The following is a 13,216-nucleotide window of genomic DNA, read 5'->3' as shown; positions in this document are numbered from 1 at the left end:
GTTTCTCAACTCTTTCCCACTGAGACAAAGACACAGACAGTTGCTTTTGATAGATTGACCGCAACATCTTTAAGTTGGTATTATTATTTTTCATCCTTTCATATTTGCAGAGTAAAGTATTTGGTTTAACAAACGTTCAAGTCAGGATTTTGCTTTGTTTGTGGTTGTGTCCCGGTGGAAGCTTGAAGGCGCCTCGAGATGAAGGAGGAGGGGGTGACTCATCCCCATGGTTACGAATCATGCAAACTATTCAACACCACGTTGGGTATGAGTGTTATAATGAGTGGTAGTTGAATGAAATGCAACACACACCGTGGCATTATACTAAAGTAATGTCTGAGAAGCTGAGCCCCTTCGATGCAGATATCAAAATGAACAGCTGGCGGGAGGGAGCTCCACACACACACCTCCCGGTGTCCCTTCGTCGTGACGTCAGAGAGTATACTAAAAGGCACTTTGACGTGACCAAAAGAAGTCCACCGGCATTCAGAGCAGAGTGGAACCTTTACAAACTTGTAAGCTGAGACTGGCTAAAACAGCTTTTACTATTCACTCTAAATGAGTCTGATTTGAGTAACAGTGAGAAAAAGCATTAGATTGAGACTTTGTCATGTTTCTGAAGTGTGTTGAATGTACAGTTGAGTCATTTCATAGTCACTGATAAATAAATGGACGTATTCTTGACAGTGTGCTTTGTGCATATGTTTTTTATAAACCTAGTGCTTCTTCATCTTCGTCTTCATCTTCATCTTTGCTTGGACAAGTGGATACCATATAGGACACTAAACACACACACACACACACACTTCCGGCTAGTCGGTTTACACAATTATTTTTTTTCTGACAACAAATCGGCCGACAAATTCTATAGTGGCTTTTCCCTTTAAGCCTCAGATTCTTTGTGAGAGTACCTTTGGATACTAGAGAACGTGTTACACAAGCTTAGCTCATCACGCCACGATGCTGTCTGCTACAAAGACTGCACTCGCCATGCAAAACCAAAAGAAACGACCCCAAACTAAAACTAGGAATGCAGCAGTAGGATATCTCACCAGCATGTGTAGGTAAAATAGCTCTTTTGTGTGAATGATTTCACACAAACACTGCAAATGAATTGATCTGCCTCTGTCACAGTGAACTTCAGTGTGACTGAAGAATGACACAATGAACTCTCTCCATAGAGGTCTCAGTGGCCTGTATCTAAAGTGCTTGAAGCATAGATGTTTGTGTTTGTTTAGCCTACACATGGTGCTGTGTGTGCAGTGCTGTGTGGCTACAGAGGGCCGTCTTGACATTAGCAGTAGGGGCATGTAGTAGGTGACCATGGCACAACTCCTGGAATGCTTGAATAAAAACAACGTAGAGCTGAACTGAGACTCTAATTGAAAAGATTTAGGTTCTTGTTTCCATGCAAAAGGGCATGCGGGGGGGGGGGGGGGGGGGGGGGGGGGCTTAGTGAGCTACTGCTGATCTAAATGAGGTCTCTCTCAATGTGTTACCACCATATTTAATTTATTTTAGTAAAGCTAAAGAGGTGCTAGCTCAACCCTCTCCAGTGTCATGTAATAAAGGATGACATTTATTATAGAATTGAAAGGGTATGGAGAGATATATTAATAAGTTATAGAGCACTGTGGAGTTTCTCTGCTCTGCAAAAGTATTCTGCATTGTGGAATATAATAAATAAAGAAAAACATTTCCATGGATGAAATGACTCAGGGATCAGCTTGTTCTATACTTGAGAACTGTTCTAATTTAGTTCATTTTATTGGAGTAAAAAGTAGAACGTGCAGGTTTAACCTTATAGAATACATGTTGGGTCATGTTGGAGATCCAGCCTGGAGTACAGACATCTGAATCAGCTTAGTTTGGGAGCCCAGCCATAGCGGTGAGTGTGTGTGTGTGTGTGTGTGTGTGTGTGTGTGTGTGTGCATGCGTGCGTGCGTGTGTGTGTGTGTGCGTGCCTGCGTGTGTGTGTGTGTGTGTGTGTGTGTAAGTAGCTGCACCCCAGGCCTTTAATTATGTGTTGTGCTTAATATAAATACAAAGTGCTCTGCATCTGTTTTTAATTTAGACAATTTAGGATTGCAGACAATGACCCTATGCTTTCAATAAGCAACATGGACTCTGGGTATATAGTTATGATGAAACATCATTTGGGGCGAGGGGAGTGTATGGGGTTAGTTTAGAATCACAGAACAGGAGATCTGTTTATAACAAATCTAGTGCATCTCTGCATTACTGTCCTTTTATTTGGTAGAGCATGTATCAATGCCACTTAACAAAGACATTTATTCAAAAAGAATGACAAGATAAGGTTCTTTCCTTCTAGACCTCTGAAGAATAAGTCCCGCCTCCGAGGCTCCGGTTCCCTCTGTCAAATGTCTATGTGAAATAACACGGGGTTTATGAATGATCGTACATAACAAACTCTGTAGGTGGCGGAGAAGTAAAAGCTGCGTCACGCTTTGAACTACACACTTGGGAGAGTCGTGACGTCTGAAGTCTGCGCAGATCTGCGTTAGCATAATGCTTCTTCATAATAGTTTACTACTTTAACGGCACCGACCATCCAAAGCTTCAGTGGAAACTTGATGGAAAAAGTGTGTAGTTCAAAACTTGATGCAGCTTTTACTTCTTCAGCACCTACAGAGTGTGTTATGTACGATCATTCATAAACCCCATTTTATTTCCCATAGACATTTGACCGAGGGAACCGGGAGCCACGGAGGCGGGACTTATTCTTTAGAGGTCTATTGTGCCATTAGTGTCATAGTGTCATGTTATTGTACCATTAGTGTCATGTTATTGTACCATTAGTGTCATAGTGTCATGTTATTGTATCATTAGTGTCATAGTGTCATGTTATTGTACCATTAGTGTCATGTTATTGTACCATTATTGTCATTGTGTCATTTTATTGTACCATTAGTGTCTTAGTGTCATTTTATTGTACCATTAGTGTCATAGTGTCATGTTATTGTACCATTAGTGTCTTAGTGTCATGTTATTGTATCATTAGTGTCATAGTGTCATGTTATTGTACCATTAGTGTCATGTTATTGTGCCATTAATGTCCATTAATAGTGTAATGGTGTTATAACATTAGTGTCATAATGTATTTTTCATATTGGACTCTTCCCTCACTCCCCCCATATTGACATTATTATATGATAAGACATTATCGAATCACTAAATTACGATGAGGAATAGGATGATTTCTGTTTCAAATATTTTTATTGTGGAAAATAGACATCATCTTACAAAGCGTCCACTTCAACATATATCCTTTTTCTTTTTTTAAACAAACAACATATAACATAACATTACAGTATACAGCAGAGTGAAATTCAGTACTTATGTTGCATCAGCTCTAGAATTTGCCTTCACATCACAGTGCCAAATTAACAATAAAAACTTTAAGAAAGTTCCCCCCCCCCCCAGGAGTGTTACCAAGTAATACAAGCGGCCTACGGTGAGTTACAGAGGTGAATTATTTTAGCTCTGAAGATAGGAGACCAATGGGTGCCAAATCTCATCAAACTCTCCAAGTTTGTTTTTAAGAAGAAAACGTATTCTTTCTAAATGCAGAGTTTCCGTCAAGTCAGTTATCCAGAGTTTAACAGTAGGGGCTTCTTTCTTTTTCCAGAACAGCAAGATGAGTTTTTTGGCTGTGATGAGCCCATATGATAAGAGACGTTTCTGAGCTACCTGAAGTTTTCCCAGCCCTTCTGACACTCCTAGAATAATTAGTATCGGGTCCGGTTTAATCTCGACCCCCAGTATTTTGGAGAACAACCGAAATATCTCCACCCAAAAATTCTGCAAATTAGGGCACAGGGCATAACTGTGTGACAATGTTGATTCCATAAAGCAACATTTATCACATTGTGGTGACACAACATGGAATATTCTGTGTAATCTGATTTTAGAATAATGTAATCTATGCAATATCTTAAATTGTATTAAGCAATGTCGTGTATTGATTGAACATGTGTTTACATATGAATAGGATGATTTCTACCTAAATATTAGGCATATTTGATTGTACTTCATTTATGTATGATTTTATTTGACTATCATTTCCATTCATTTTGAGTTGCCTGTGAGACCAGAACTCTGTGGTGACTTTGTCCCAGGCCCCAGAAATACACCAGACCTGAGCACTGCTGTGATTGAAATCCTCCAATGACTTACTGGAACTCTCTATCTCTCTGCATGGGCTTTTCCTTCAGGCCGTCCTAATGGAGCCACTCAGACCTCTTCAACGTGAGGACGTCAGGGTCGGCTGAGGGGGAAACAAGGACCTCTCTGGTGGTCACGGCTCAAGGCTCATGCTGCACGCCATTAGCTCTCTGGATCTGATTAGGTCCCGCGCTGTGTTCCAATAGACACACTTCCCGTACTTACTTAGCCTGAGTACGTAGGGCCGCGTTCCAATTAGGATCGGGGCGAAAAGAAATGCACCGAAAGGCCCCGGATGGTGTCCTCACAACGGTCAGGGCGCGGAGTGTGGATCGATGCACACTTTTCGTACTCTTAGTCGCTACGTAGCGGAAGAGGCGGCGCCGGGCTGAGCCGACGGCAGCGCATTTTCCACATAGCCTGTCATTAATGGAGTCGTTTTGTAGCTTTTATAGATTTTTATAGACACCTGAAAATGTGCACACTCAGTGAGAGCGGATAGCGGATTGTCAGTCAATACAATAAGACTGTAATTTAGAGAGAACAGGAGTAAAACATGACGTTGTAGCCCGTCTCCGCTGACCTGTGTGCTGACGCGCCGCCCTCTGCAGACGTCGTCCGGTTTGAGACGCCGCGCCTCTCAAACGCATTTCATTATTTTCTTGTAGTGTTTGAGTTCCGAGCTAAACCGGGTAACCGGGTAAACCGGGTAGCAAACGGGTTTGATCACACAGCAGGGGAGCACAGCAGCCCGAAGCCTTTGGGATGGTAGCATTTGAACAGCCACTCCTGTGCCTCATTCAGTACGTTGGGCTGTATGCAGTGAGGGGATGTAAAGTCACTCCTGTGCCTCATTCAGGGAGACGTTGTGGAATGCAGTGGAATGTGTTTTGTGTACAGGAAATATAAAGCAACCGTTTATTACACCGCGTAGAGTCATTTCAGAAGAAAACACGTCACGAACACACACCACACACTCACTACACTGTACGTAACACACACACACACACTACGCTGTACGTAACACACACCACACACTCACTACGCTGTACGTAACACACATACACACACACACACACACACACGCTATGCTGTATGTAACACACACACACACACACTACGCTGTACGTAACACACACACACACACACTACGCTGTACGTAACACACACCACACACACACACACACACACACTACGCTGTACGTAACACACACACACACACACACACACACACTACGCTGTACGTAACACACACACACACACACACACACACACACACACTACGCTGTACGTAACACACATACACACACACACACACACACACACACACACACACACACACACACACTACGCTGTACGTAACACACACCACACACACACACACACACACACACACACACACACTACGCTGTACGTAACACACATACACACACACACACACCAGACACACACACACACTACGCTGTACGTAACACACACCACACACACACACACACACACACACACACACACACACTACGCTGTACGTAACACACACACACACACACACACACACTACGCTGTACATAACACACACACACACACACTACGCTGTACGTAACACACACCACACACACACACACTACGCTGTACGTAACACACACCACACACACACACACACACTACGCTGTACGTAACACACACCACACACACACACACACACACACACACACACACACACACTACGCTGTACTTAACACACACCACACACACACACTACGCTGTACGTAACACACACCACACACTCACTACATCGTAGGTAACACATACCACACACACACACACACACACTACAACGTACGTAACACAAAACGCACAAACACGCACAAACACTGCACCATACTAACACACGATGCACACACACACACACACACACACACACACACACACACACACACACACACACTACACTGTAAGTAACTGGCAACGCACACATACAATCCCCAGGCTCATCGGGGTTCAGTGTGTCTGTGTGTCTCAGTGGACGTACAGCAGAATGTGCTGATGGTCTGAGGGTTCAGTGTGTCTGGGGGTCAGTGTCTGGGGGTCAGTGTGTCTGAGGGTTCAGTGTCTGGGGGTCAGTGTGTCTGGGGTTCAGTGTCTGGGGGTCAGTGTGTCTGGGGTTCAGTGTCTGGGGGTCAGTGTGTCTGGGGTTCAGTGTCTGGGGGTCAGTGTGTCTGGGGTTCAGTGTCTGGGGGTCAGTGTGTCTGGGGGTCAGTGTGTCTGAGGGTTCAGTGTCTGGGGTTCAGTGTCTGGGGTTCAGTGTGTCTGAGGGTTCAGTGGTTCAGTGTGTTTGGGGTTCAGTGTGTTTGGGGTTCAGTGTGTCTGAGGGTTCAGTGGTTCAGTGGTTCAGTGTGTCTGGGGTTCAGTGTCTGGGGGTCAGTGTGTCTGGGGTTCAGTGGTTCAGTGTGTCTGAGGGTTCAGAGTCTGGGGTTCAGTGGTTCAGTGTGTCTGGGGTTCAGTGTCTGGGGGTCAGTGTGTCTGAGGGTTCAGAGTCTGGGGTTCAGTGTGTCTGTGTGTCTCAGTGGACGTACAGCAGAATGTGCTGATGGTCTGAGGACAGCAGCAGTAGATCAACAGCACATTCCTGGTGCCCAGTGACCACAGCACACGGAATGCAATTAGCACCTATTAGAGAGAGGCTGGAGCAGAGCTGTCAGGCTCGCCCGCCCTCCTCTCATCTCCTCTCTCTCTCTCTCTGCCTTCCATCTCGCTCTCACTATCACATGATCTGTACGTATGTGTCGGCTTGCTTCTCCTTCACACACACACAATGATACACACATGCAGACATGTAATGTGCACACACACATTGCGCACACACATGCACACACACATGCTTGCACATACATGCGTGCACACACACACACACACACACACACACACACACACACACATATGACTGCAATGCAACATTTACGCACTTGTTTAAACTGCCACTGATTACATGCTGTAATCTCTTGGTAAAATATTTGATAATTATTTTAATTTTGTGATTTAGTATTAGACAAATCTCATTTGTCGTTGATTTGTCCCCAGGTTTAGTTTAAAGGCAGAGAGTTTTAATGAAACAAATGCACAATCTCTGATCATATGTGGACTGTGGTTCATAGATTCAAAAGCAGTTCTCACAACAACTTGATTTAAATATTTTAAATAGCTTAGCAGTAGACCATTTTGTTGCTAATGTGAAGCTGGTTACTATCAAACAGTAGTCCTTTTTTAGCCCAAGAGCAAAACTATTTCTACAGTTTTGTTACATTCAGTACATAAGATGTTCATTTTGCCCTTAAAGACCAAAGCGGCGCTTACAGACTGATAGGAGGAAGTATTATATATATATATATATATGAATATTGATATCCAATGGAAGCTTTAACTTGTAGCGGCGCTGGAGCCGTGGACGGCTGCAGGCGCGTTGCCATGGGCCTCCATCATGGCTGCTTCCCAACCAGCAGACGCTTAGCTGCCATAAGCTCCTGTAAGGCCGTGTGACCACACCGTTTGTACTCAGAGCCAGGGGCTCGCCCACACAGATGTGCAACAGTTTACAGCTGTGCGTCTCACCGTCACGACTGGAAATGGATGTGCGGCGATGAGCTGGAGGGGCGGGGTCCCCGGGGAGCGTGTGACGTACGCCCGCTGTGGTCTCAGGGATCAGTGGCTGAACATAAATCAGCCGGTCTGAAAGAGGCCAACGGGAACGTCTGGGCTGGACGAGTTCCTGGTCTGAGCAGCTATGCACGGGTTTACGTGCCAATCCGTGCTGGATTGTGACCGATTCTTGTATCACCGTTATTATCGTTTTCGTACCACAACGTTAAAATCAAGTTTTGAAGAGCAGTCGTGGCCGTGGCCCGCACACACCAGAGGCTTCGGTCCTGGCGGTGGAACCCGAGAACGCTGACCCAGCTTCAGCTCTGCTACACTGAAAAAAATTTGAAGTGTTATTTACTTGGGAAAACTTAGGAAAGCTTTTGCACTTAGAAATTGTAGTAAATTCTACAAGGGTGATCATGAAGTAAACTTTACTTGCAGATATAAGTTTATTTTACTAGCAAACCTCAGGTAACTTACTAATGATTATTCATATAGTCATTGAATTTTACTCTTTCCTTCTTTGTAAGTTTTACTTAGACTCTGACTGCTTCAAACTGAAAAATCTCACCTGAAATCAATTGCTTTTCAAGGTAATTTTTAAATACTTATTCTAACTTTTATTTATGGACTATATTTAAGTAACATTTACACAACATTTTACATAATTTTAATCTGCAGTTTAAATTGCCTAAATTTGTTCTAAATGTTTTTGTTTATTGAAACAATGACTTAAAAAAAAAAAGAATGAAGCAACTGTTTCATTTAACACTTATTTTTAATTGAAAAATATTTTTCTCAATAAAACATTTTACAAGTTTGCATCGCAAAACAACAAGGTATATAGTTCACCCTAAGAAGATTTTTTTTATTATTATTTATTCTTTTAACAAAGCCAAAACACAATTTTGTGATGTTTTTTTCAAAACATCTTAGGGCTTGTTAAAGACACAATGACAAGTTCAGGAACTGTTTGCATAGAACATACATAGCCTATCTTTTGGATCCTTTTTAACCTTAACCTCTCGAAAAAAACATTTGACATGCTTCAGGAACCTTTAGTGCATCTTAAAAGACATGCTTATTATTCGAACATTTCGACTTAAAGAACAGTGTTTTGCCCTGAGATTCTAAACGTCTGTTTCTGTATCATGAATATCCTACAAAAATCAGAGCATCTTGACACTAAAAAGTGCGATATTTCGCCCCCCCCTTCCTTCCTTCCTCCTTCCTTGAACCGAAGACAGCACAATTGTTAATACAGTGCAACAAGGTGAAATAAAAATGATTATAATTAAAACAAGAGAAAAATAATAAAATAGACAAATAGCCACATAAACAACTTGTTCTTTTCTTTTAGTGCCCTGTTTGAAAGGACAACTCTTGGGTCAAACGTGCACTCAAGCTATAAGCTTGTTTCGCAGAGACAGGATTTTTGGGGACAGCTTAAGGACATCAAGCTCTAGAAGAAGTTTTTGAAACACTTCAAAAGTGTACTTCATTTTTGGTGGGTAACTCAAGTTCATGGCATAAATGATGCCCATCAGCAGGAGACAGGCCTTTGCAACACTTCCACAGTTGTCAAGTACCTCAGTCCCTTCAACAACAATCGACACATCAGCGTCGGACGCACCTTCATCTTCTTCACTTGTGTGGAAGACACAGATCTTCAGGACTTGCTCAGCCTGGTCCTCTTGAGCTGCCTCTCTGCTGATATCCTGTAAAATATATGTAAATCCACGTTCAGGTGCATAGTACAGCTTAATTTTTTATTCAAGTTATAGACTAGTGTCAAAAATATCAATATTTCAATACCTATCGATCCTAAATATTTGAAATAATTTCACTGACTTTAGGAAGTTTAGAAATTGAGTCTTTGAATCATGCAAAAAAGGGGAGACTGAAACTGAGCAGGTAAGGGGGTAGCAGGGAACTAGAGAGTGCATCCTATATGATGATGTTGTTATTTGTCTCTTTTGTGTATGCATTTGTGTTGTTAGGGTCTGGAAACATAACCTTTGCTTAATCCAACCCATTTTCAAACTGTTGTAGTAGTGTGTACTGTCTGCTGCGACATTTCGTGTCTTGTGAATATTCAGTTTGAAATAAATTTTTCTGATTCTGAAAATATTCTTCTTCCACAGTACCTAACAGCTGAAGTTTACACTCGCTTTTACAAGCACAAACAACCTGTAGTAAATCAGGCCTTATGGACCTTATGCACAACTCTAGTGATTCCTGAACTTTATTTCCTGTCTCTCATTATTAGAAACACTGAATAATACAGATGTGCATGTAGCACGAAAAGAAGAGAGGACAGAGGAGAGGGGAAGAGAGAAGGGGGGAGGAAAGAGGACAGAGGAGAAGAGAGAAACAAGGAGAGGAGAGCAGAGGAGATGTGAGGACAGAGAAGAGAGCAGAGAAGAGAGAATCAAGGAGAGGAGAGACGAGGAGAAAGGAGAGGAGAAAATGTCAGGAATATGATTTAATTCATTGACATTTTAGATTTATTTCTTATGAGATATTGAGTTAATTTAGAGACTTTTAGGAATGCATTCCCATTCATGCACTGTGTAATAGGCCATATAGTTGAATTACATCTATGAAAATATATTTTTCGTCATCTCCAACTGAAACAACCACCAGAATGCACTTACAATAAAGACTACTTATTGAAAGGATGCATTTTGTTTCTTTTATTGTGTTATAAAAGGCAATGATCAGCCTTATGTATCCAATACTTTCCAATAATTCTGTCAATTTTCATTTTTTGCTTTTCATGCATTATACAAAATGTCATCAAGCAATATACAATTCTTATCATTGAAGTAAACTTGGTTAAATTAAGTTAAGATTGGTTAAATACATAATTTGGTCAATTTAGATTAAAATTTTAGTTCTGTGATGACTATCATATTGATATATCACACAAGAATGCTCAACATTTGTTTGTTTTTGCCTGAAGGACAGAAACAGTTTTCAGGCCAACCAGCATTCAAAATAAAAAGTTGTAAACCACAAAATGAGCCAAAATAATTGAACTGAATAATTATGACTTTTTATCTCATTATCATTTTTCACTTATCATTATCACTTTTTTCCATAGGCAGAAATGGGCTTTGATATGTATTACATTTTTGTTTGATAGAAAAAAAACAAAAAAAATGAAGCATTTTTGAAAATCAAATTTGGAAAATATTTGGGAAATTTTATTTTTTTCAAAGGGACCAATAAAGGCTCCATTTTCAAAAATTTGAATTTTCTGACAATTATTTGATGGTTCAAGCAAGTTGTATTTAAAGGGGAAGTGATTAAGAATTCAATATAATGTACTCAAGTGAACTTTGTGATCTGAAAATGTTTGAATTTACCTTGTAGTCCTTGAAGAGTTCCCCTGAAGATTCCCCCAGGAATTCCATCAGGGCGCGAATAATGGCCTCCCGTCTCGCTTCAACGTGTCGCTGTTTTAACAGACAGAAGATACTTGTGTAGGAAGTACCATATGAATTCACTAATCTATACATGTCAATAGAAGCAACATCAAAATTCATACAAAACTATGATATCCTGGATCTGCATTGGTTGGTCCTCAGAGGGCATTACTCTTAACTGCTGTAGGTTGGTGACCCAAAGTGGGTCACCAGTTGCCAGTTAGCAGAGTGAAATGTCAATTTTGTGAATTTATTTTCCAAATTAAAATAGACAAGAGCATGATTTTTCAATGTGTTAAACTTAGGTGCATCTCTCTCTACCTCCATTTCTTGCCCTCTCTCCCCACCTCTCTGTCTGTGTCTGTGTGTGTGTGTGTGTGTGTGTCCCAGCAAAACATAACATTTCTGTAATCGGTCTTGAGCTGAAAAAGTTTGGGAACCCCTGCCTTACCTGGCTGAGTGAATCCAGAAGTGGTCGTATTTTGGTCCCAGCTACTCCGCCCTTTTTGCTGAATATCTCCTGCATTTTTGGAGTGTAGAAGTCCAGCTTAGTAAGAAAAGTTCTTTCCAAGGGAACCGTTGTGATTCTTTTGAATTCCTCCTTGATCTGAAAAAAGGAGGTACGATTATGCTATTTACTTTTTTTCTTTTCACAAACACTATTTCTTAATGGATTTATAAATGCAACACACAGACTTGTTTTACCTGAACTTCAGAGAAAAGAGCAGGCCATTTCTCCCGGAAATCTTGGATGGCGGGGCACTGCTTTACAACTTCCTGTCTTCGGAAGGAGAAAGATCTTTCCATTTTCTCAGATATTACCCTCTCGTTGTTTTTCTTCTTAATTTCTTGCAACATGTCTACCCTCTCCTTCTCTAAAGTGTCTTCCGTGTCCCCAATTGGCAGTGGAGGCAGGTAGTTTACCTCTGCTTTCTTGGGCCTTTTTATGCCTTTGCTTGAACCAGTCTCATTTGAGCTCCGTCTTTTCAGCGAGTTCACTTCCAGCTCTGGACAGGCAAGTTGACGGCCTCTCAATTTTGCACGGTAATTCCCCATTTTCCATTTCATCCTCTGCTGCCACCCATAAAGGCCATTAAAAGATCCTGGTTCCCTGAGACATGGGAACTTTTCGATTAAGGCTTCGACCACTGTGAAAATTTGAATCCCTGTGGGGTATGCCGTGTAACCAAAAACCACCTCTGCAAGCTTCTCAAGTACACTGCTTGTCAAACTTGGGTGGTTGAGCAGGGAACCATCCTTCAGGAATGCTTGGTTTCCAGCCTGCAAATGTTGTTCTACGTCAAAGGAAAATGTTGGTATTTCAAATCTGGCTGGCCACGGTTGAGAGCGTCGTAAAGTTCCACTTTCATCAGCGGAGGAGAGAATGATGGTGTCTGATGATGATGATGATGAGTGGATGGAGATAGTATCAGAGGATTCTCGTGGTGGAGGCGAGTCAAACTCCATTTCTTCCACTGAACTGAGAGTGAGCACAACTGGCTTTACTGGCACAACTTTTAACGTTGCTTTATCCTCCACATCGCCAATGGTGGTTAAAGTGAAAAACTGCCCATTGAAATCACTGTCGTGGTAAAGCACATTAAAATCCATAGGAATATCAAAATATTCTCTGATGGCACAAAAAAGGTCTGTGAGGCTGCTTGGTATGCCTGCAGGTAGAATCAGTTTGCGGATATCGTCATCTCCAAAAATTATGCGGAGCTTTGCTGGGGTGCCCATCCTGGCAGAGCTGCATTAAAAATACAAAAATTGTTTGTTAATCTTTACAGACATTCCTTCTGATGTGAAGTTGCAACTATATACAGTGTGCTGACGTTAACTCATTAAAAAATGATCATTATCTACAATTTTTCATTGAAGTCCAGAAAAAAGTCCTAATTTGTGACCAGAAATAAATGCTGGTTGTTACAAATATGATGAGATGTGATGAATAATCTGTGCAG

At 41.6% G+C, this 13,216-nt stretch overlaps 1 protein-coding gene across 1 annotated transcript; it reads right to left on the bottom strand.

The window, feature by feature from the left end:
* Positions 1-8,590: 8,590 nt before the first annotated feature.
* On the bottom strand, positions 8,591-12,998 carry LOC311363814 (uncharacterized protein). The gene is made up of 4 exons (XM_084483790.1): positions 11,958-12,998; positions 11,704-11,859; positions 11,193-11,282; positions 8,591-9,539 (listed from the first exon to the last, which is right to left on the bottom strand). Exons 1-4 carry the CDS (start codon positions 12,990-12,992, stop codon positions 9,222-9,224), a joined length of 1,599 nt encoding a protein of 532 aa, XP_084339916.1. The 5' UTR covers positions 12,993-12,998; the 3' UTR covers positions 8,591-9,221.
* Between the last annotated feature and the right edge of the window lie 218 nt (positions 12,999-13,216).

Source organism: Micromesistius poutassou, assembly GCF_964030765.1.
Source record: "Micromesistius poutassou genome assembly, chromosome: 19".
Classification (NCBI taxonomy): domain Eukaryota; kingdom Metazoa; phylum Chordata; class Actinopteri; order Gadiformes; family Gadidae; genus Micromesistius; species Micromesistius poutassou.
Note: the sequence above shows the minus strand (reverse complement) of the source record. Positions and strands in the feature narration are given on the sequence as shown.